Source organism: Adiantum capillus-veneris, chromosome 18 (genome assembly GCF_014529385.1).
Source record: "Adiantum capillus-veneris isolate H3 chromosome 18, ASM1452938v2, whole genome shotgun sequence".
Lineage (NCBI taxonomy): Eukaryota > Viridiplantae > Streptophyta > Polypodiopsida > Polypodiales > Pteridaceae > Adiantum > Adiantum capillus-veneris.
In genome coordinates this window covers 111,368,528-111,393,591 of record NC_140948.1, presented here as the reverse complement: position 1 = coordinate 111,393,591, position 25,064 = coordinate 111,368,528, and the positions used below count along the sequence as shown (strand labels likewise).

Sequence of the window (25,064 nt, the reverse complement as noted above, 5' to 3'; positions counted from 1 at the left end):
ATGAGCGGTCTTGTGGTGGGAAACCTGTAGTGTAGCAGGCTACAGTGTCACTTTCAACTACAATGTCACTTTCACAGGACACAGTTAGTACAATTGATCTAGGCTGTTTCACACTGGACGGACCCTTGGCTAGGGAGTGACACATGGCAGGGTACCGACGGTGGTCTAGTAGACATCGTGGCCAGGTCACCACATGGCTGCCATTTATGAGCCATTGGTGGCTCTTTATGGTGTTACATATGAGTAGTAGCGGTTGGTCATCGGGAGGATCCTCTTCACCTTTGGTCCAACATCGTCGTTGAGAGTAAGGGAGTCTATACACAGAGCATGTCTTCACCATCCCTGCACATCTGAGCCTCGACACCCCCATTGTACCTGTGAGTCCTGGGCTAGAGCTGAGTGTGCTGCCACGCCAAAGTTTGTATCACTCTTTGAGATAGTCGAGTCATATGTTCTGGTCTGCTGTTGTGTCTTTGTGAGCTCTGTTGACGTCTATTGTTTCCTTTCTGTTCAGTTTGTTTGAGTGAGATTGTCACGCACATTGCACTGAGGACCACCCACTGTAGAGAGCACGACACACTATCCGTGCTACGGCTACTATTGTGAATGTACAAAGATGTTTATCATATCTACATCTCTTCTCTTTGGGTGTTGCCTGGGATTTGAATGTAAACAAGTTTGCTCTCATTTATGTATTTGCTATGCACTTTGGACACTTGAACAAATGATCTGGTCAGGGAAAAGACTTCATAGAGAACATGTATTTAGGCACATCCGTTTGGAGTTGATGTGATCAGCAAAGAACACAAAGATTGGGCACTAATTTGAGTTGCTTCCTTGCATTGTGATGAATGGCCATTTCACGTTCGACTTAGGATCATTCAAATTGATTTGACACCCTATCAAAAGTTTTACTTCATTTTACAAGACTAAAAATCTATTCATTTCTATGTTCTCTTCTCCGCTTACGATTTTAACGAATAAGACACATAGGTGTATGAGTCAAATAGATTATTATGGCGTTTCAACGACAGAACGGTAGTTCCTTACCTGGTTTTGCACTCATGCTAGAATTGCTACTATGTTGTTTCATATAGAAGGGATAGCTTATGGTGTGGGAATACATTCATGATGTTGTGGATTTTTCTCATGGGTATTGGTTGTTATTAGATCGGGACAAACCATTGTTACATGTACCTCTGAACTTGTCTTCTATTAATGTTCAAAGTTTGATATGTACCTGGATATTCACCTCACATTGGATTTGGCAAGGGTAGACCAAATACACAGGGAATTCATCCGAGAAAGAAAATCTCTTTTGGAGTTTTTGTTCAAAGTCCCTTCCTTAAACTTCTGAAAAGAAAAGCCACATTTATGTTCAGAAAGGGAGTGACAGAATCTCACTAGGAACAGTTCTTTCTGTGTCTTTTTAAACCATTTAGTGCGAGGGAAGGTAGTAGGGAGAGCTCTAAACATATCTTCACATTTTAAACCGTCAGTGTGAGGGAAGGTAGTAGAAAGAACTTTACACATTTGTGTGTTTACAATCAGACATTGTTATACACATTACACCCACAAGGGGCATTATTGTGGGAACAACTTCTGCAATGGAGAAGTTGGTAACACCCATTGAGTGCAGTCAGTGAGCCTTGATCCCTCAACCTTGGGGTTTCATCACAAAGGCTCAACCGGGTTGTGCTCTTTGGATGAATGCATGTATCCCTTTTTGCAACGAGAATAACATTCAAACCCAAATGGGCTATTGAGATGCATGGCCTGCGTTGGGTGCTTGGACTTCCAGATTTTAATGACAATCTCTAGAGAGGTTTGGGAATTGGAAACATCTAGCAATTGTTGCCTACGAGTGGACATCCTCACGAGTTTTATCAAAGCCATTGTCGTTCCATCCTCTGATTTACAGGATAGACATAACAAAAACATGATCCACGCAAAAGTTTGAGGTCTCGTGGTTAAGAACCATTCCAACTTAAAAGTCTTTATGAGGTGACTCCAAGTTAGTGATCTCTCTATGAGTTTTTTTTTGTTTAAAAAAACATCAAGTAATGGTGGTTATGGATCCCCTCTTTTAAAGAAAAAAATGGGTTGTAAGAGCCCATTAGCCCCATGAGAGAGAAAAGAGTTGCACGGCCTCAAGAGAAGTGAAGAATGAGAGATTAGAGATATTAAGAGGATATGTGAGGGACGGTGAAGAAGAGTGAAAAAAGAAAATCTTTGTAGAATTAATTCCAAACAATCAATCTACCTGGTTTTCTAATGCAAGTCTGATCACTTGAGAGAGTGATGGAATATTCTACCTACTAGACTTGGGTGAGGGGGATAGACGGAGAATGGGTGACCACCTTCTCTCCCCCTTTCACTCGTGGCACTACTTGCACTTCCATGTCATGTCGAGATATAGAACCAGCAACACGGTTGAGACGAATATGGCACACAGGAGTGTTTTGAAAGAGTTAAGACAAGACCAAATTCCATTGTTGACAACAACAAAAGCTTATCCAAAACCGTAGTGTCTTGAAGGTAATAGATGACTATTTTCTCATCTAACGCTATACAAAATATACTCTTCTTTTAGGAGAAGTGCAAAAACTAACAGGAACTTGTACTAAGGGCTTCTGCTATGGCACCAAGAAACCCCTAAGCCCAGTAGTGAAGGCCACCATGCCTTACTCATCTGTCAAGCTCATACATAGCAAAAATTGGTTACAAATTTGTGCAAAAATACTCCAAAAAGGCATTGCTGGCTGTGATGCAGCACACACGTTTATACTCGCTACAATATGGAGGGAATTTCCTTCAGCATTATCGAGTTAAAAGATCCAGTCCGAATTGAAAAGCACGTAGCTGCTTCTCATGAAGATAAGACTCTGCCAAACAAAACACATAAAGTTATGCCACCCTAATGCCATCGACGAACTTAAGGCATTCTACTGGGGACATATGCTTCACCTGAATCCTCAAAGCTTGAACCTCATGGAGGAATAACTCTTCTTCGATAACACTTGCTCTTTCGTACTCGTACATGTACAGCTTCACAAGGTTCTACTACAGCTCCTGCTATTGAGTTACTGCATGGCTATTGGCAGCTTTGTCCCAGCCATATGCCAAACTGACTGTTCTTGATAATGTTTGGAATGCTGACAACACGTTACCCTCCTCCAGTTGAAATATATCCAACCAGCGATCACCCTGTGTAAGAGATTCAATTAAAGTCAATCCTCCTTTTGAAACAGTCGGCAAGAACTAAACTCAACCAGATCAAACCTTATTGCTGCAATATCCTCCATACCTCAAATCTTTGAAGCAGTACACTATCCTCAACCTTCGTTGACAGCCTCGAACGCACAGATACTATCCGAAATAATCGAGTAAGTGCAGCAACACTGGCATGAAGATGATCCCTCCCTAAAAAAAGTCAGTCACTTTATCAACCATATTACCCCCTCCCCCCCCCCCGCCCGCCCCTCCTCTCTCTCTCTCTCTCTCTCTCTCTCTCTAGAGGAGCTTACTACTATACTGACACAGACATTGCATGACACAGCAGCAGAGGCATACCCACATACCCAGCCTGAGCAGAGACGGCGCTCTAGGAGCAAGCCCCAGAATTGCTGGTATGATGAGGAATGTCGCGAGACAAGAGCCAGACTTCAAAGGGAGGTGCTTTTGGGGGACATCACTCACAGACAATCACAGATTGACTTCCGATGCCTAGTGCGGCAGAAGAAGAGGGCATTTTTGGCTGCCCCTTCCTGACCCTGCTCCCGATCCATGCCCACACCTGCTTTTTTCACCGTTGAGATGGTGAAGAAGGCCATCGATAGGATGGTATGAGTCAGGACACTGGCGGCTTTGGGCTTGGAAGAGCATCCCTTTAGTATGAGTGCAGTGGGACCCGGGAGAGTGGTTCTCGCGAGATCCTTTCTCTTCAGCTGATCACCCAGGGACTCCTTCCTTCCAGTACACAGCTCGTTGGGGGCGACACATACTCGCAGCACGGAGCGAGGCTTGCCCAGCTGCAACGCTTCAAGGCAGGAGGAGGGTCTCACAGCCAAGTTCTTGTTTAGATTTTGGGAGCGGTTGTCGGACAGCAAGCAACCGAGGAGAGTTACTATGTTTCAGTGGCTAGTTGCCCATAGAGCTACTGCAGTTGGGAGTTGGTTGGTACACAACGGCTTCTTGGTAGCATGTGCAGCCTGTGGCCATCCTTTGGAGAGTAAACATCATTGTTTGTGGGACTGCCCCATGGCACAACAGGTTTGGCTCCGGATTCTTCGGCTGATGCTAGCACTTTCCACAGCCCGACAGTACACTTGGGGTGATGCAGTCTGGTCCACACTCTCGGGCTCATCGCTCACTTTTGAGAAGGCTTCCACTAGCAGGATGATAGTGATTCAGGGGTGTGGTTGACCTACACTTCAACTTGCCACAGAGCTCATCCCCAAGGAGTGGTGCAGTGATAGAGAGTGGCATTTGGATCTCATCTATGGTCTGACACTTTGGTTCATCTGGTGGGCTCGCTGCTTTCGCATCTTCGAGGCTCGCCCTGTCCCACCAGCAAAGACTGTTCATGACATTTGGTTGGAGCTGATTCATACACTCAGGGGTCACTTTGAGAGACTTCAGGGCAGCTCCAACCCATGCAGGAGCACCGCGAGGCTTTCGTGTGACTTTGGCGCTCAGGGCCTTTCTTCACCATGGTTCAAAGTATGCCCAGATGGCACTACCGGCCAACAGTGTGGCTGTTTCCTCCTCCCATCTTGTGATCTAGCCCCCATTGTACATACTTTGTCTTCTCACTGGGAGAGTCTCCCAATGTTTCTGATGTAGCCCTCTTTTGCAGAGGTTGGTTGTAGCCCTTTGGGCAGTTTTATTAACTAATGGAAGGATCTTTTTCTTGCAAGTTTTTTTTTGCTACATCTTGATACTTGTCGGTGACTGAATTGACCCCTGTGGTCACATAATAGTTTTGTGCTCAAACTCAACTCCACACATTGTTACCGTGATGTTTTCTAGCACACCTAATGCTTTCTCTAGGTTTGCAGCTGCAAGTTGTAAGCGCACGTGGATCTTATGTGACTAGAACTAGGTTGGCCCATGGGTGGTTTTGGCCTATCTGAAAGCTATTCCCCACTATGTGAATTGGCCTCTCCCTCTTTGGTATACAAGGTGAGGTCGTATAGCTATTTGTCTGTCCCTACCTCTACCTCCCCTTTGTTTGTTGACTCTATTGATCCCCTTGGTGATGCAGTTCTCGCCCTGAATCTCTACATGAATATGTTGTGTGCCTCAATTCTCGGCTCTGAAACATCTAGCCACTCTGGGGCAAATTGTATCCATGGCATCTTTTGACAATCTCTCACAAGTTGCACAGCATATTGCACCTCAAGCACTTGTTCCCCTAGTAAGATTAACCCTGCAGTGACAGATAAGCTGACTCCTATCATTAGAGAGACCTTGTATGAGAGAGCGGGCGTATATGAACTTCTTTAGTGCTTGAAAAATTGTCTTGTGCAGTAAATCTAAAAGAAACATAGCAAATCATTATTCTTGAGAAAAAGTTGATTAATCATCTCTTTAATATACACAAAAGAGTATGCTTAAATGTTCAAACCCTCAAATAAGAGGGTGCATTTCAGATAAGCGTTCGGTCTTGTCAAGCACCATCAGTGTAGCATTGAGATAGCAAGCATTTTTCAAAAACAAATGAACCTCAAAAATTTACCTGGGCTAGAAGGTGCACATAGCTGCTGGAGGACTCGTTCAGTCAGTTTAGCACTTTTTGACAGAATACATAGACATGGATGGAGAAACGGGTTTATGAGAAGCTCATTCCCATCTACTGTCTTCTTTCTGAAGCACCTCTCCTGATGCCAATTTTAACATGAGCACAGTAAAAAACAAAGATTCAACTTGATCTTGAATATCATTGGACATAGAAAAGCAAGAACGACTTTTGTTCACATACCATAAACAAGGAAACAAGGTAATCTTTCAAAAAATCTGGAAGCGACTCAAACAAAGACTTGGGTATAAAGAGACCATTGGCAAATGTCCCAAGGATGCTAATGATCCGAATCAGCCCATATGAAGGCAAAGGAGGCAAAGGCGAAACCTGCAAAAGTTTATAATGGAGAAAGTAAAGACACCTAAGATTTAACAATGTTATAATTTGTCAACATCTGGCTAGTCCCCTCTTGCTATTGAAGCCAAGGCAAAGTAGTGTTATTGCTCACCATCACATGGCAGATTGATGGGTTTAACAAGTGCAGCAACAGCCTTTGATCGCCTATTTGATTGAGGCAGGAACAAAGTAACCCAATAATAATTCTCTGCCTTCTATACAAAGGTGCTCGATCCATCTCTGAGTCACCCGGTTGAGGTATTTGTGGGCAGCTATCTGTGTTTTCAATAGAGCAAAACCACACTGGAGGTTATGGACTACCCCACCAAAATGTCCCAAGATCATGAGAATTTACTATCTTCAAAAATAAATGTGGCCGAGGAATTTTTGTTAGTCAAGCGAAAAAAAAAAGTCACCTTGCACAGATTCCACAACAACAGTGAATATAAAACTGAGATAATCTGACAGCTCTATTGATCCTCTGCTGTAGACTGCCCGAATAACTTCTATGCACCTCACTACCAAAGTCACTTGCAAATCAGGGCCTGCATTGTAATCAACAAAGAATTAGAACAGTAAGCCTCTAGGCATCATGAAATGAGCTTCTAAATTGTTCACAGGATGGATCTATAAAACTAAACCTTATGGTGAAATGTATCAAGTATGTGAGTTTAAAAGGGAACCAATTGCACACAGTTCTGCTGCTGTTTGCCATCGGTCCCACCTCTAAAATAAATCTCAATTCCCAATTTGGTCCTAGAATAACCCTCTATTGGAGGATTCACGCTTTGAATGTCAAGAACAAAATCTTGGCTGGGATGCAAATTGCCAGGGATTTGGAGTAAGCCTCAACAACTACCACTCTAAGAACCTTAGTGAAGAGGTCTGCCAGGTTTTCTTCAGCCTTGCAATACTCCAAACTGATAGCCCCGTTCACTATCCTCTCCAAACGAAGTGAAACAAGATCTAAATATGCTTGGTCCTCAGCAGGAAACATGGAGTTCCAAGCAGTAGCTGTGCAACTTTGGTTATCACATAGCAGAAAAGAACTGTATGAATGTTGATAGCCCCAGTTCCTCTTGCTCAAACGTAAAGAGAGAAGGAAAAAGAATCAGCATGGAACCACGTGGGGTCAGTCAGCACTGACCAAAGAGCCTGAAGGATCACAAGGGGCTCTGACTATTGAATCAGAAAGGCCAAGCAGAAGACACACAACATATCTTTCTTTATCCTTTCTAACTTATCTAACTTGGAAACCCAGACACACACACACACACACCTACCCCCCCCCCCCCCCCCCCCCCCCCCCCCCCCCCCCCCCCCCCCCCCCCATCCAGTGGTGTTTGACTTGCTTACAGTGGACGTCCCTCAATCTGTCTCATTTGTCACCATCCAGTGGAGTCTCAGCAGCACTATTTCTAGGACTATCCGGATGCACAAGAGGTGTGGTTCTTTATGTGAAGGCCTCCATCGTTCCCTGCAGCTGTCAGTGGCAGTGCCCTATGCTTGGTTTCTCGATAGCAACATGGACTAAGGAGAGAGATTCTAGATGGGAGCTCATTAGCACTATGGGCCTCTGAGACAAGTCGATGACATGGCAGTACAATGAAGACCAGCAGACAAAGTAGCAAGAAAAGCAGCTGATTAAGGGACTTGAAACTTCTCAACTGAGGTCATATCTCAACTAGGTAACATAAGGGCATAGTGTTCGATTTACAGTCCTGGAATGACGGACGCTCCATCCTTGGTTCTTTTTTTTTAATGAAAGTGGTTTGGTCAAGGGTTTGCCTGTAAACCTTTCCCTCCGTCTTGGTGATGGAAAAGTGACCACTGACTATCACACTTGGCTTAGCAGCTAGAGTCTCATGATAAAAAGCCCTTGCTAGCCATAAAATACAGCAGAAAATCCGCCACAAATTTACTGAATGTACAGCTAAGAGCTGCTTTTTTGCTTCGGCTATTAAAGCAGATACCCTCTTCAAAATCCGTTGGACGTTCGAACTAACGAGTTTCTTTTATAACCAATGTCTACAGATTTAAGGCAAGGCTTACTTATAAAATCGGATTCAACGTGTTGTTTGCATAACTCACTTATAAAAGCTATTCAGATAATAAATAAGGAAATACCACGAGGGGCACTCGACTTGAGCGCCAATCTTCTTAGCAAGGGGACTACGCCTCTCCCGTGTCACCTACCAGTGCAAGTGTGATTTCTTTTGTTCAATTTCCGTCTTTCAGGTACATTGTGTGTACGATGTTAAGAAAATCTTATGTCAGGTGGTGGCTCCAATATCTCCCAGGACCATAATAGGTCTGCCATGTGGCACTGTCAGCACAAAACGTGGGCGTCCGTGCAACTATGTAAGGTGCAGCGGATATGAATGTTGAACTTTGCTCAAGATGAGTGCTCCGAACTGTGCTCAAGGGTTCCTTTTACTTATGGAAGGTAGAGCCTTCCGTTCCTTTAGTGAGAGAGTGCAAATGATCACAAACAAAGTGGATAAACACTGTGAATGAGGGTGCTGAGACTGAGAGATAGAGAGAGAAGAATACGACACCAGAATGTTGTCAAACCCTCCTCCAAAGGCCCCACTCTCTATGGCGAGAGCGGTCTACTATTGATTGCAAAAATCTCTACAATGCAATCGACTTGCCGACGATGTCGACGACGATGAGGACGGCGACGAGACGGGTTGAAATCTGAAAATGCTAATGGCTGGAATCTGCAAATCTTGTATCTGCTGAATTCTAACTCTATGTCGGTGACGACGACGACACGCTGAAAACGCAGATGCTGAAATCTGCGTTTTCCGGGCTGGATCTGCAAACGTTGGCTGATCTAACCGTGCGGCGAGGATTTGCTGCAGAAAGGTGGGATCTGTGAGGTTCAGGACTTGCGGTACGGAGTCTAGAGCTGAAAACTGAAAACGCTGATGCAGAGAAGGTTATCACGCCAGAAATCTGCAAAAACGCTAGGCAAAAATTATGGTCCAAAAATGCTAGGGCTGAATCTGTATCTCATGCAAAAATGCTATTGGAACTGCTGTCGCCAGGTTGGTCTGCTACTGCTGAAACACTAGGCTCCTTCTGCTTTAGATGGAAAACACTGGCTGGTCTTTGATGGCTCAAAACGCTAGGTCTCCTTGCCGGTCTTGCTGAGAAGATGCACTTCGATTGTGGTCTCCTGCCTCTTTTGCCAGAAATCCCTAGCGCTAGCTTTTCTTATATACTGGCTTAGTCAAATTGCCTACCCAGTTTCCCAACAAAGTCGCTTATTAATAATAAGTGAAAAATAGCTAAAATAGGAGAAATAGGTTTTCTACACTGTAAAATGCTCCCGATGGAATCTGATGGTAATGCTGATGATCATGCTGTGTGCAACTAGAGGATATGCATCTACTCTAAGTGTCTGGACATGCATGATCTGCGAGCAGACTCACAAAGGTGCCAGAACACTTCCTAAGCTAGACTGACTGAACCCTTGTCATGAAGTAGCTTGTCCACATGCACATAGGGTTAAATGTGCATGTGACATCCCCTCCTTTTTAAAGTGAGGTACTGGTACCGATTTGCATGGCTTCCTTGTAGGCTGCCAATATTTCGGGATAATCTTTGAAAAACTCTTCATCAACCCACACTGCTTCGTGGGTTCCTCGTTCCTTGAACTTCAAAAAGTATTGTCTCACTTGCTTCTTTGAACCATGGCGAAACCGATGCAACAACACTTGCTCCGGCTCCATGACTTCAGCTTCATCGATGATCTCCGGTTCTTCTTCTTTAGAAATGTCCTTTGGGGATGTTTCCTGAAACACTTTCAACCAAGAAACATGGAAAACGTTGTGCATTGACCATGAGTTAGGCAATTGCAATTTCATTGAAAACCTCATTTATCTTTTTAATGACAGGAAATGGACCATACATTGGAAAAGACAACTTTGGACACTTCCTTTCAACTTGCTTAAGACGTTGTTTCATGATTCTTAAATACACCCAATCCCCTTCCTTGATCGAAACATCCTGACCATGCTTATTAGCCTGCCGTGAGTAAGAATCCTGAGCCTTGCCGAAGCTTCACTCCCTTAGAAATTTCATCCAACGACCGACTTTCAGCATTGGCATCAGGAATTTGACTGATCGAGCGAGTCAAAAGTGATTGAAACGGACGGCCAAAAGCTGCCTCATACGAAGTTTGACCAATGACAGAGGAAAAAGAGTCATTCAAAATAGCCTAAACCAATGGGAGATAGAGCTCCCAATGAGACTGTTGACCATGCACATATGACTTTAAAACATCAAAAGCCAACTGATTGTAAATCTCAGTCTGACCATCTGACTGTGGATGGAAAGCCGATGAAAAATTCAACTTAGTGCCAAAATTTTCAAAGAGTGCGCTCCAAAAATTCGACGTGAACTTAACATCCCTATTTGAAACAATCGATTTTGGCAAACCACAGAGGGGGTGCCAATGCTTGATGAACAACCGTGCTACATCTTGTGCGGTGACTGTGACCTTACAAGGAATTAACATGCAAAACTTGCTGAAACGATCCACAATTGTCAAACATTGAGTGTTCCTTGAATGCAAACTAGGTGGACGGTTAGTCACAAAATCCATGGAAATATCTTGAAAAGGTCCATCGGGAATAGGCAGTGGAAGCAAGAGGCCTTGCTGCTTACCCCGAGGAGCTGTTACCTTTTGACATATAGTGCACTGTGTGACATAACAAAACACATCTTTTCGCATTTTAGACCAATAGAAGAATCTTTCTATTTTTTTCAAAGTGGTGTTCATTCCCTTGTGCCCACCCGTGAGAGAGTCATGTGCATCATGCAAGATGGTTGGCCTGAGAGAGGGCAACACACATAGACGTTGACGAAAATATAACAATCCATCGCGAATGAGATAGTTGCTTGGCCCTTGGGAGCAAGAGCCTGCAACCATTTCTTACCAAACTCGGAATCCGCATACTGGTTCTGCATGCTGTCGAAAGACACACCCTGAAGAGAAACTGTGGATCTTGACTCAAGAGCCAAGATCTGTCCTTTGCAACTTAACGCATCTGCAATAGGGTTAGCTTTTCCAGGCACATACTCAATCAAACCTCCAAATTGCTCAAAAAATTGTGACCACCGTGCTTCGCGATCACTCCAATGTGCACTAGGCATAGATTGGAGCCACTTGAGGGTTTGGTGATCTGTGCGAACTGTAAACTCTCTACCATAAAGAAAATGCTTCCAATGCTTAAGAGAGTGAATTACAAACAAACATTCTTTATTATAAACTGAATAGTTCTTTTCTGCACTATTGAGCTTCCGACTAAGGAAAGCTACGGGACGACCATGCTGTTGAAGCACAGTGCCTATGTGACATTGCTCGCATCCGTCCATACCTCAAAGAGGTCATCCCAAGAGGCAAGGATAAGACACGACGCTTCTGTAACCGCAACCTTGAGAGTTGCGAAAGCCTCAATGGCTGCCTCGGGTAATTCCACGCGCTGTCGATGAGTCTTTACTCCTTTCAAAACATCTGTCATAGGTGCGGCAACGCGTGAAAAATTCTCCATGTGTGAACTATATGCTTGACATAAACCAAGAAAAGAACGCACATCATATGCAGTTTTGGGCAAATCCCAATTACGTACCTGTTCCACCTTCGCGGGGTCTAGCTTAACGCCTTCTGAGAAATGATATAACCTAGATAAGTGACTTCAATGAGAAAAAACTCAGATTTCTTAGCTGCAATGTACAACCGACACTCATCCAAACGGGTCAAACTGCTGTAGCTCTGTGTGCAACCAGCCACTGGAACAAAGTGACTCGTCTCGGCTGTTTGGAGTTCCACAACCTCTCCAAAAAAGCTGCCAAGAACTCAGCTGTGAGACCCTCCTCCTGCCAATGAGGTGCTACAGCAGGGTGAGCCTCTCTCTGTGTTGTTGGTATGTGACGTCCCAGTTGTACAGTGTACTGAAAGAAGGGGACACTTGGATGGTCTGCAAAGGAGAAAGGGTCCTTCCAAAGCCACTCTCCAGGATCCCACTGTACTCGTGCCAAGCCCACAGTCTCCCAAGCCCACAGTCTCCAGTGTCTGCTGGGTCAGAATCGATGACACAAGTCCTCCCACAGATGCCCACCACTCGGATCCTCTGAAAACAGCACTCTACCACATGCGGGGCCTCTACTGCAACTCGGTGTAAGCATCCCTCCCCCTGTATCTCGAAACACAGCGAGGGTACAGTCTTTAAGCAAGCCCGAATTGAGATGAGAACCTCCAACCGCGTGAAGGCTCCCATCCATCAAGGAGCCGCAGACTCGAGAGGTGTGAGCCCCTCAGCTGGTACTACCTCTGAGATGTCCTGATACATACTCTGCACCCCTCTGATGCCCTGTAGCTGCAAGCCCTGGAGCTCCTCTAACAAGCCTGAAAACTGTAACCAATCACCTAAAGAACATGGTGGACCCTCTGCCATGGGACCCCAGGAAACATGAGGCCGACTACCAACCAAGTAGCCTCTTTGAGTGCTAACCATGGGGTTCCAAACAAGGGGCTGTCTCAGGCGCTCCTTCGTACAAGTAGGCTCACGCTACTCTAGGCCTCGCCGTCGATGCTCCCAAGAACGGAGCAAACTCACAGCGAAGCGGTCCTCCAGTCTCCTGCTCAAGCCAACTCTGCGCATCTCTGTGAAAATCCATCTGGTCCAAGGTCGCTTGGGGCCTCCAGGCTGAGGTACCCTAGCACGAAGCCGCTGAAGTAAGAACTCCTTCCAGGGCTCCTCACCTGGAAGAAGTCCCTGAACTTCCCAAGGGCTCTCCTGTGCTGTGTTGGGTCTATGATCCCAAGCCCTCTCTGAGAACAAGGAAGAGTGATACCTGCCAAGCCACTTTGGCCCGGGCTATCTGAGTGTCATGTCCTGACTAAAGGAAGTTCTCGATCAGCCTCTCTACCTGGCTGATACAAGAAATCGAGAAGATCCAGCAAGAAGTTATGTACCACATGGTAGCCAACAACACCTGGTTAACCACTACAACTATGCCTGCCAGAGACAATCGCCGGCGGAGCTCCAATGTAACAACTTTCTCTTGATAGACAGGAGGGGGGGAGCAATCTGCTGCTCGGGAGACAAGTTCGAACCAACCTGACAGCCCAAGTATCGAACTGCAGTCCCTTGGCGAATCCACCTGAAACCCTCACCTGGCAACCAATCGGGCATAGGAGCACTACCAACCGAGAAAGCCACTATCTTTCTCCAGTTGGTCAGTGCGCCAGATGCACAACAGAAAGTCTCAAGAGCCTGCTCACACCTGTGAAGGTTGGCCTCCTGGCCATCCAAGTACAAGGTTGAGTCGTCTGCAAACTCAACGTCCAATAGCTCATCTCCTCGAATAAAAAGTGCTAAGCCACGTAAATCAACCTACTGCGACACCAGAAACCTGCTCATTGCCTCAACATAGAACAGAAAGAGAAAGGGGGCAAGAGGGCAGCCCTATCTGACCGAACGTGTGAGCATGAAGCGATCACCCCTACCTCCTGCCAAAAGTTCCTGATTGTGTGCCCGTCTGTACAAAACTGACACCCCTTTGATCCAAGCATCTAAGAAGCCCATCTTGCGTAGAGTGCCCTCCAGAAAGTCCCAGTCAACTCTGTCGTAGGCCTTCTCAAAATCGAGAAGAAGAATCACCAGATCCTCACCACGGAGCCCTAGCCCATGTATAATGCTCTCAAGGAGTGGTTGAATCCTCAAACTCAGAGCCTTGGCAAGAATTTTGTAGGCTGAGTTGAGGATGGTGATGGGGCGCCACTATCAAATCTCATCCAAGAAGCCACCCTCCTTGGGAATGAGGTAGATAAGGCCCTCACTCATGCTGTCAGGCATCTCTCTTGTGTGCAGGATGTACTGAAAAGCACTGTAGAGATTTGGGCCAAGAAAGTCCCAGTACTCCAAGAAAAAGCTGGGAGTCAAGCCATCCTCACCTGGACTGCTACCACGGGGGAGTGCACTAAGAGCCGTGTGCGGCTCCTCTAGCTGAAAAGGCAGCTCCAGCCTCTGGCACATCTCCTCAATCACAAGACAAGGCATCTGTGCCCACACCTGCTCTCTGCATGCATCCTGACGCTCTGACTGAGGCTCTGCAGATAGTAAATCACGGTAAAAGTCAGTAGCAACTGCACGCATGTCCTCTGGCTTTGAAGCAACTGACCTGTCGGGCCTCCTCAACTGATTGACCTTGGCATGCATATGCCGAGGTCCCACTGCCTCAAAGAAAGCGCCTGTCACTCTGTCACCCACCTGGGTCTGCTGAGATGGCTGTCGATAGAAAGCAAACTCATGGCGCCTCTCCTTTGTGCTAACAATCTCCTGGCGAGCTTGCTATAACTGCTCCTCCAACCAAGGACTGTCTGGATGCTGCTCCTGCATCCTCTGTAAGGAAGCAACGCCCCGTCAGAGACGCTGCTCCTCTCTCGCTGCAGCCAGGCGAGCCAAAGACTCCTGAACAAAGAATCGACTAAGCTGAGCTAGTCCTGAGGCCACTCTGTTAGCAGGAGAATCCTGCATGTCTAAGCTCTCTGTCCAAAGAGCCTCCACTCGCTCTCTGAGCGTAGAGTCCAGCAAGACCCTCCCAGGGATGCGTAGCATCGTGCTCCCCCTCCTCTGCCTGTCAGTCACTGTGAGGATCACTGGTGCATGGTCCGAAAAGGAAGTCCCTGCCAGAATGCCAACTGTCCCACCCAAGTCACAGAAGTGGTCAGTAGTGTAGAAGCGATCTATCCGCGATAGATTCACTCCTCCCACTTTGCGGTCCGAATGAGAGAAGGCCAGGCTGTCTGGGGGCCTCACAAAGCTAGAATGCTGCCACACATCCGAAACCCTCAGAGTCATACAAAATCTCTCCCAAGCTGCTAGCTCAACTCCATGCACAGTAGCATGGCTACCACCAATCCTGTCAAAGGGGTTCTTCAGCATGTTGAAGTCACCCCCTATGCACCATTGCTCTGCCTGCGGTAGAGACTCAACAACCTGTGACCAAAACTCTGCTCGTGCACTCGCTACATTGGGCGCATAGATGTTCAGGAAGCCCACAAAACAACCCTGAACCTCCATAGTGATCCATTGAGCCCTGCCTGGCATAATAATCCCTCTGCACACAATGGCTTGCTGCAAAGAATCCGCAATAGTCATACATACCCCGGCCTGGATGCCTCTAGGTCCAAAAGCAGCTGACCAAAAAGTATCATATCGTCCACGCAAAAGCTGACCACAACGTCTAATGCGGCTCTCACACAGATGATGCTTCTGTAGCATAAGAAGATCAATCTCTCCTCCCACAAGGCATCGCTAAAGCTCCTGACGTAGTCGGCCCCTCTGAAGTTGAAACTGGGGCCCACCTAATCCCTGAACGTTCCATGAGACGATCCTCGTGGGGAGCGAGAGAGAACAGATGCTGCCGCAGCAGCTAAACGTGCTATCTTCGAGGCTGGCTTGGCTGGGGAATAATCCGCATCCGAGCCTCCTTGAGATAAGCGTGACTGCAAAGAGTGCCTAGCCCAAGCCCAAGTAGACCGAGCCATGCGTAAAGCAACCTCATCTGTCCAGGAGTCTTCATGTATGTGTACATAGCATGGCGGGCATTGCGTATCAGCAAAAAAGTAAATCACAATGTGTCTACATCCTACTGCGTCTGGAGGTGTCACAACAAACTTGGCCAATGGCCAAAGAGTCTAAAGCATGTCTGTAACCCCTAGGTCTCCCATGTGATGAGAGAACTCTAGGGCCTGTGTCTGTAGCTACTCCAACACCGAGTCTAGAGTCCACTCAGTCTGGTCCCTGCCGCCGCAAAGGGGAAAAGAGAAGCCAATCGCTGAGTCCAAGGCGATGTTTTGTATTTGTTATCCATTGACATGTTCCCAGAGAATGCTTCTCCATTGCAGAAGAGAAGGTTACTATTCAAAATCTTGACCATTCACTTTGATTGGCGGTCAGCCCTATAAGGCTGGACCAAATGGTGTTTTGAGAAGGTGTGTCTCTCCTCATGAAGTGGAGCATATTTTAGAGGACACCTACAATGGTCCCATTGGTTGCCATTATCCTGGTCACATCACGGCTCAGAAAATTCTACAGAGTGGCTTATGGTGGCCCTACGTGTTTCGGGATGCTATTGCTCATGTAAAGGTGTGTGATTTATGTCAGCGATGTGCCCCTAGACCGAGTAAGCACTCCAACTATCCCCTCCAGGTATCCATGGCATGGTTGCCATTTGAAAGATGGGGTTTGGACTTTGTGGGTCCAATTTCTCCGCCGGCTCAGCCGGGTAATCGAAAGTATCTCCTAGTGGCTTCGATTATGCAACCAAGTGGCTAGAAGTATTGGCAACAACAGATTGCACTAGCTCTACAGTAGCAAAGTTCTTGTATGAGAATATACTTTGTAGGTTTGGGTGCCCCTTCGAGATCACCAATGATAGAGGCAGTCATTTTGTAAATGACTTGATCACCACGTTGCTCGGCACCTACAAAATCTTCCATCGCAAGTCATGCTCTTACTACCCAAGAGAAAATGGCCAGGTAGAGAGCACCAACAAAGTTCTCATTGCTCTACTTCGTAAAGCTTGTCATCTGCATCCAGCTTCGTGGGCTCAGGCAACCCTCGGCACTGTCTGGGCGTATCGCACTTCCTACAAAGAACGCTCTACACTCCTTTTCAATTGGCTTTTGGTTTGGTAGCTATTGCTCCTTTTGAATTCAACTATGGATCCTCTAGGGTGGGCAGCCTTCGGGTCACAACTAGGACTACCTCGACCAACCTCTCTCGTCTCTCCCTGTTGGAAGAAAACCGTAGATTAGCTTCTCAGGCGCTCCAAGCAAAGCAGCTTTGTCACAAACTGCTGACGTGTCAAAGCCCTTAAGAATAAAGCCAACTTGCAGATATCGGCCGAGGGGCCTAAACCCTAAGAAGAACAAGTAACAAAAGAAGAAGTCCTACCAATTTATGGGGACCCCGTTTGATGGGCCCCCAAGTGACATAAAGACATAAAAAATAAAGCAGAACACACTCAAAAGACTTTGCACATCAAAATATGATGACGTGGCACCTGTACGGACGTTCCGCAATTTGCGGCAGATTTCTAGGTAAATTCCGAAATTTTAGGAAAGTGTTTTTTTGGGGTCAGCTTTTCATATTTGATGCTTTTAGGCTTTGGGACTTTAAATATGAGCCTTGGGGGCCCTCTCTGGCACTCTCCAACGCGCAGATTGCAGAGGAGGTGCTCCCCGGCTGTTGTACTTTGCGAATCAGCAGTAATATAAAGAAATACCGAAAGGGGCGCCAAGGTTTGGGGCCAATACTCTTTGGGTAAGATTTCGCCACTCCGTGTCGTGTGTCGTCCGTCTCTCTCTCTCTCTCTCTCTCTCTCTCTCTCTCTCTTTCAGTTCAGTTGTTATTGCAGTGCTAAAAGTTTTGTTCAGTCTGTTCTTTTCTATTGGCACGTGGTGCCCGTCTTGTGACAGTGGTATCAGAGCATCAGGCGTGTGCTTTTCTGAAAGCATACCGGTCATACCAAGGAGCACATGGAGCAAGATTGCACTTTCAAAAGTTCGTTGCAAATTTTAGCTTCGTGCTCTGACCTCGGACTTATTAGCTACTCCCACCCTTACTTCATCGTGCATCCGGCGCGCTCCCGTCTTCACCGCTCATGTCTTACAGGGCATAAGCCATTAAGATCACTTGCAAGAGAAGGATCCAAGATTTGTTTCGAGCTGTTGTCTTTTCTCAGAGACAGTACCATGCAGATGTTGATAGCTACCAAGCAGCATACTCCAAGTACTTGGCAAGCTTTCAAGAAAATTTTTGCCCGAAGTTATATGGTTTCTGACATCTTCCTTCGGAGTACAACTTCTGGTAGAGTGGGGTATCCTGAAATGCTTGCCATGGAAACCCTAGCAAATTATAACTTGAATCGGCATCTCTCAGTAGATGTCTCTTCACGAGCAGATGACCTTGGAGGTTTGGTGCGATTGCTATCTTGGGACTACCATCGCCGCCAGAGAAACACTGTCTGTCCAAGAGCTCATGGACCATGCTGTGCTCGGCTACTATCTTATGGAAGGAATCTAACCCTAATTTTTGGTGCAGGTTTCAGGATGGAAAGTCAGTCAACTTTTTGAGCTCGGCTGATGTCGAGATTGCTTTTTAAGTTTGAATTTTGTTTGAGAATCTGTTTGAGAACTTGTTTGGAGATCCTGTTTGGAATTTGTTTGAAATGGATGCTATCTGTTTTAAACCTGTCTTGGTGCCGATTTGAATTGTTTGACTCTAGTTTTAATACTGGTTTCAATGATTGGTGATTTTACTCCCGGGTGGAGTAGTGAGAAATGATGTTTGAGAATGCTAGTTCATACTCATGGCCCGGACCCTTGTGGTTATTTACGGGGGGAGTATTGTTGTTTTTGACTCCCGGCCTGGACCTGGATGGTTATGCGGAAGGAGTATCAAGAAGTCTGAGCACTGGTTACTCTCAGCACCTCCAAACGACGCAGGCTGCGGTCTGGGGGTGTTTGGTTGTAAAAGGCCTCTATATCTTCCGGCCCGGACCTTTTTAGGTTATGCGGGAGGAGTTGAGGGAGTCGTTGGATATCTCCCGGCCCGGACCTTGTTAGGTTATGCGGGAGGAGTGTTCATCGGCGGCTTTATGTTCCTATGTCTTGTAACATGCATATGTGAGCATTTGTGTTGCATTGTGATGTGCCAACCACTGAATATTCCTAATTGGTTGAGATTGCCTGGGTATGTAATTTTAGTGCATCAAGACACCCGTGGAAGATCAATACGTCTGGGTGTGATGGCTAATTTTACTACGCCGGAATATCAAGAGTTCCGATCTAGACGAAAGGAGAAGCTAACTCCTTAGCAAAAAGAGCAAATTGATTGTCCCTCGGAATGTCCCTCGGAATTACCCTCGAAAATTTTTGAGCTAGCTTTAGTTGTTTTGAAGATCAATACGTCTGGGTGTGATGGCTAATTTTACTATGCCGGAATATCAAGAGTTCCGATCTAGACGAAAGGAGAAGCTAACTCCTTGATCAAAAGAGCAGAAGGGGGAAGCTAACTCCTTAGCAAAAAGAGCAAATTGATTGTCCCTCGGAATGTCCCTCGGAATTACCCTCGAAAATTTTTGAGCTAGCTTGAGTTGTTTTGCAGATATGCTGTAATCGCGGACGATTACTCTCTTTCAAGAAGGGGAGATGTCACAAACTGCTGACGTGTCAAAGCCCTGAAGAACAAAGCCAACTTGCAGATATCGGCCGAGGGGCCTAAACCGTAAGAAGAACAAGTAACAGAAGAAGAAGTCCTACCAACTTATGGGGACCCTGTCCGATGGGGCCCCAAGTGATATAAAGACATTAAAAATAAAGCAAAAAACACTCAAAAGACTTTGCACATCAAAATATGATGACGTGGCACCTGTACGGACGTTCCGCAATTCGCGGCGGATTTTTAGGGAAATCCCGAAATTCTAGGAAAGTGTTTTTTTGGGGTCAGCTTTTCATATTTGATGCTTTTAGGCTTTGGGACTTTAAATATGAGCCTTGGGGGCCCTCTTTGGCACTCTTCAGCGCGCAGATTGCAGAGGAGGTGCTCCTCGGCTGTTGTACTTTGCAAACCAGTAGTAATATAAAGAAATACCAAAAGGGACGCCAAGGTTTGGGCCCAATACTCTCTGGGTTAGATTCTGCCACTCCGTGTCGCGTGTCGTCTCTCTCTCTCTCTCTCTCAGTTCAGTTGTTATTGAAGTGCTAAAAGTCTGTTCAGTCTGTTCTTTTCTATTGGCACGTGGCGCCCGTCTTGTGACAAGCTTCATCAGAAAGCATAGCATCTTCGCAAGCCAAAAATAGTGCAAGGATCACTAGTGCTACTGTATCAAGTTAGATACCAGAAAAAAGCAAAGAAGTTGGTCCCAGCATGGCAAGGACCATACATGGTACAGGAAAGTTTGCCACAGGGCGCGGTCCAGGTAGCGACTCTGGAAGGTGTTTCTTTGCCGCTGGTAAATGGCTCCAGGATCAAACGCTACCACCCCTCACCATAAACCATCACCATAATCCATACGTCGCCACTCTCTCCCCACTAGTAACGTGTCTTCTCTCTCGTTCAGTCTGGCATTAGATGCCGTGTGCTCCCTACCAACATGCTAACGATTCACCTCACGTCTCTCATTGTCTTCATCACAATCTTTGCCTCACTTTTCTCCTGGCCCATTGTTTCAACAATGTTCTTCTGATGATTACATGTCTTTTGCCCCGCAAGTTTTTCAATTGATTCCCGCTCTTTTTAATAGACGCATTGTGTTCTCTCATGCAACATCCTCCCATTTGATTAACTAGATCTGTACCTTTATTTAGTGGCGCTGAGGTCTCTATCTGTTTAATTGGGTATCTCTCTTCTTTTTCATGGAGCCTTCTATCTTAAACTGCATTACCACTTCCCTTCCCTGGTGTCCCTTTTTTAAGGAATATGCCTGGCCACTGTTGTACTCTTCTTTTCCAGATTGCGGTCTTCACTTCACATGCGGAATTAAGTTTCTGTTTGTTCGCCCTTGTAAACATAGTAGTGTCCGATTCATTTGCCAAATGTTGTACAATTCCATTTATCTCTTAGAGTAAGTTCTATCCCCACCAAGTCTGGTATTCACTCTATTGTCTTCATCTCCTCCATCCTTAACTGTAGCCTTGGGCTTTCCAGATTACTACTTGCTACTGAGGCTCAAATAACTTTCCACGAGCCAGAGCATTTCCTTACCATGCCTTGCTTTACCAGGTGAAATATCATCGTAGGGAAATCACCAATAAAGCGTCATCTTCCTGTTTCCTTGGTTCAAATTCCTAGCTCTTTAGTTTCTTCCTGTTCTACCCTCTCCATCTGGCCCGTATGGGTGGTAACTGAAGGACCATTCCCTTCGTCCCTATCCAACTCTCTCGCCTCCACCCTCCCTATCTAACTACCTCGCCCCTAATTTTGCCCCTACCACAAACCCCTAGCCATCTATCTCTCTCGCCCCTACCCTCTCCTTTTGCCCCTACCTAGCCCCCTCGCCTCTACCCTACCTACTCGCCCCCACCCCAACCCCCTCGCCCCTCTCCAATCTCCCTCGTCCCTGCCCTACCTACTTGCCCCTACCCTAACCCGCTCACCCCTCTCCAATCCTACCCTAAGAAAATCTCCAAGTATTCAGGCTGATCAAAAAGTAACCAAGAAAAAAAAGATCAAAGCAAAGGTGGCTAAGGACACAATAGAGTCTCATTGCCACTGTCAGAGAGCCAGTAGACTAGGGTGATGCATCTTCCACAACGCTCTCTGTCTACTTCCACCCCTTGTTCTACTATGCCAATGTCTACTTCCACTCTTCATGACAACTCGGCCGCTACTGCCTCACAGGATCCTCTCCCATATTCACCCCTAATGCAGTCAATATATCCAACACCCCATCAACGACAACCATCTTGGATGTAACCGCTACACCCGTTGTACCCATTACACCCGTACCTACTCCTAGCTCACCAGTTGTGCCTCTTGCACGTCCTCCAACACCACATACATTTGTTGCATCTTCAGGGGTGGCCAAATCTACTTCTCTATTTGAGATTTCTGAGAAGATATTACAAGATTCCAGGAATGCTATTGCCACCATAGAGCTAGGAATAGAGCAGTTAGCTGCGCTACACACTTCAACGTCACTCTGTCACATACGCAGCTATGGAGGGATCTCTGTGAGTCGTTGAGTGCCATTGCAGATCGGGATGCTACTTTTTTCGCATTGCAACAAGCTTTGAAGATAAAGTCCCAAATGATTGACGACCTTAAAGCACAGGTACAAGGATTTCGAGAAATGCTTTTGCATGGAGATAGGTCTACCCAAGCTCCTGTGGGCATGGGGTATGGATGGATTGGATCGGGGACTCAGGTACAGCCTCCTATCGGGTATGCTGGTCCTTCTCTGCAATTCATGAGACCCTACACACAGACTCCATTCCAATACTATCCTCAGGGGTCTCATCGTCGGGCCATATGACACACATGCAGAGCGTTCCTTGTTGTGACGGCGTTGCTGGTGCACACTGCCATGGTTGTGTTACTCGGCGTCCTCAATACACTAGGTGCTCCCATCCGCCGTGCAGTAGGTGGCTGCTCCTTACACAGGCGGCCACCTTGTAGACAGCAGAGCCCAATAGCCTCTAGTCCAGCTACAGGGTCCCACCATTGATTTGATGCCTCCACGTTCAGAGACTAACACTTCTGGTGCGGCTGTGGCGACTACTTCTATAGCAGGGCTACACTGTCACTGGCACGGGACATGCAATTAGTTATAGTTGGGATGGATTCACAATCGACGGACTCTCACCTAGCCGGTGACACGTGGCAGGGATACACGTGGTGGTCCAGTCGACACCGTGGCCAGCGCACCACCACCATAGTTAAGAGATAGACTTAGCTGGAGTGGCTAGTTTATAGCCGTTGGTGGCTCTTCATGTTTGTATATATCCGTAGTGGGTTTGGATCATAGGATTATCTGCTTTGTATGGTTGGGAGTTTTGGAGTCTAGTATCTTGAGTTCACGCATAGCACGTCTTCACCATCCCTGCACATCTGAGCCTCGACACCCCCATGGTACCCATGAGTTCTGGACTAGAGCTGAATGTGCTGCCATGCCAGAGTCTGTATTGGTTTCTTTGAGTTAGTCAATGTTCATACTGTTCAGGTTTCACTACTAAGTCTTTCTGTTGTTGCTCTGTTATTCATTGTCTTCTCTGTTTTCATTCCGTGGAGTGAGATCTCACGCACACTGCACTGAGGAGCACCCACTATAGAGAGCACGACACGTTATCTCCGCTACAATCCTGTGTGTACTGATCTGCTTCAAAAATCTTATCCTTAGTGCTCAAAAATCAGTGGAACCTTTTTGACACCCTCGACAATCTCAAATGGTGCCTTCCCACTATAGAGAGCACGACACGTTATCTCCGCTACAATCCTGTGTGTACTGATCTGCTTCAAAAATCTTATCCTTAGTGCTCAAAAATCAGTGGAACCTTTTTGACACCCTCGACAATCTCAAATGGTGCCTTCCCTGTAGACTTGTGGACAATGTTGTTGTAAGCAACCTCCCACTAAGTCTTATGATCAAAGATATAGGGCTTCAACAAGGCAAAAACCTTCGAGTTGGCTGCCTTAGATTGTCCATCTGTCTGTGGATGAAACGAGGACGAGAATTTAGACCAAGTGCCTATATTCTCTCACACTGCTCTCCAAAAATATACTCGTAAATCTGCGGTCTCTATCTTACACTATAGATATAGGCATGCCATATAATCGAAAATCTATGAGACAAACAGTTTGGCCAAGTGATCAGCTTTAATTGTCTTCTTTACCGGTATGAAGTGAGCTTGCTTGTTAAATCTGTCGGTAGAATTGGCCACTTGAATATTGGTGCTCTCCATTGTGCTTTCCATGATTAGAATGTTGAAAGTAAGCAAGGACGATGCACTTCGTGAATTTGTGGGACGCAGCATAGAGAGGCTATTCCAAAGCACTCTACACAACGAGTCACTACGGTTTTGGAGTTGGTTCACACAGACCTTTGCGGACCCATGCAAGCTTTTGGAGAAACCTCCAGGATTCTTAGTTCCAAGATTGGGTGTCAAAGTTGACAGGATGTGGAAGACTCTCTATGGCCTAAAGCAAGCTCCTCGAGCATGGTATCTAAAGATCGATTCTCTCTTCCTGCAACATTCCTTTTGTCATTGTTCAACAGACCTAGATTTAGATCTTTACAGAATGGGAGATAAATGACACTTGTTATCTTCTATGTGGGCAATCATGTGATTATATGCAGCCTCGACCAGCACATTTGCAAGACGATGGAGATCTTAGCAAATGAGTTTCAGATGACAGATCTCGCTTGCTTCATTAATTTCTTAAGCTTGAGATGTGGCATACAGAAGAGGGTATCTTTCAGGGTTGACAGGTACGGTCACGTACGACTGGTACACGTACGAAGACGTGCGGTACTAATCGAACTAAAAACAAAAATTAGACATACGTTGACGTAATGTACGATGCAAAAAAAAAAATCATACGTCTTGCACACCACAAGAGAGACTAAACCAAGAAGTTTTTAAACTCAGAAGTTAGAACACATAGATCATATGAGTCATGACATAGACATTGGTACTTAGTACTAAGTACTAGCAACTTAAGTCTTACAAGTTAGAACATGAAAGATCTGTCCATGGACATTGGAAACGGCAATGTGCGAAAAAAGAAGAATCATGATCTCCAAAGTGGTGGTGGCCATAGTAGATCTGCTACCCGAGCCTCGCCGCACATAGGTCATGGTTGTTTGAGCCAATGCAACCATTGGGCTCTTGGTCAAATGCAATCGAAATTGCGAAACAATCCCACCTCAGAAATCACCCCACCAAAAAGAAAAACGGACGAGCCATGTACGGAACGTACGAGTCGTACGGTACGGTACGGTACGGAACGTACGAATCGTCCCGTACGCCATACGAGGACAACCCTGGTATCTTTGGAATGCTGTATCAGACCTCTGACTTGTATTGTATCTGTTTTGAGTAGTTATGTCAAGAGATGAATGACTGCAACATCCCTCTTCGTAGATGGTCATGTGTTTAATGACTGAATTTCCTTGAATGTCTGCATGGAGAAGTTACTGTTAACAAGGTCACGTGAGTTTTTGTGTATGCACGTGTAATCAAGGATGATTAATCTTATTTGAAAAAAGGCTACGTGACAAGCCGATGACATTGAAATACACGGAAACTAGTCGACGAAGTAGTAGGAAAAACAACCAATCAAGTGACTTCTCACTGAACCTTGCCGACAATAAAACACGGTGGAAAATCCACGGCAAATTA

General features: G+C 46.1%; 1 protein-coding gene across 3 annotated transcripts in view; it reads right to left on the bottom strand.

Annotated features, from left to right (window-relative positions):
• Positions 1-2,487: 2,487 nt before the first annotated feature.
• LOC147436210 (uncharacterized) overlaps positions 2,488-25,064 on the bottom strand; it is a 164,775-nt gene continuing 142,198 nt past the window's right edge. For 2 of the 3 annotated variants that reach the window (XM_086489103.1, XM_086489104.1), the window contains exons 16-22: positions 6,556-6,684; positions 6,252-6,415; positions 5,984-6,130; positions 5,741-5,882; positions 3,308-3,423; positions 2,968-3,207; positions 2,488-2,885 (exon numbers count right to left, since the gene is read on the bottom strand). In XM_086489103.1, the coding sequence (XP_086345229.1) occupies positions 3,076-3,207; positions 3,308-3,423; positions 5,741-5,882; positions 5,984-6,130; positions 6,252-6,415; positions 6,556-6,684 (830 nt within the window). In that variant the 3' untranslated portion in view covers positions 2,488-2,885; positions 2,968-3,075. Of the gene's footprint in view, positions 2,886-2,967; positions 3,208-3,307; positions 3,424-5,740; positions 5,883-5,983; positions 6,131-6,251; positions 6,416-6,555; positions 6,685-25,064 lie in introns of those variants that run through there. The other variant, XM_086489105.1, reaches the window with a different exon arrangement.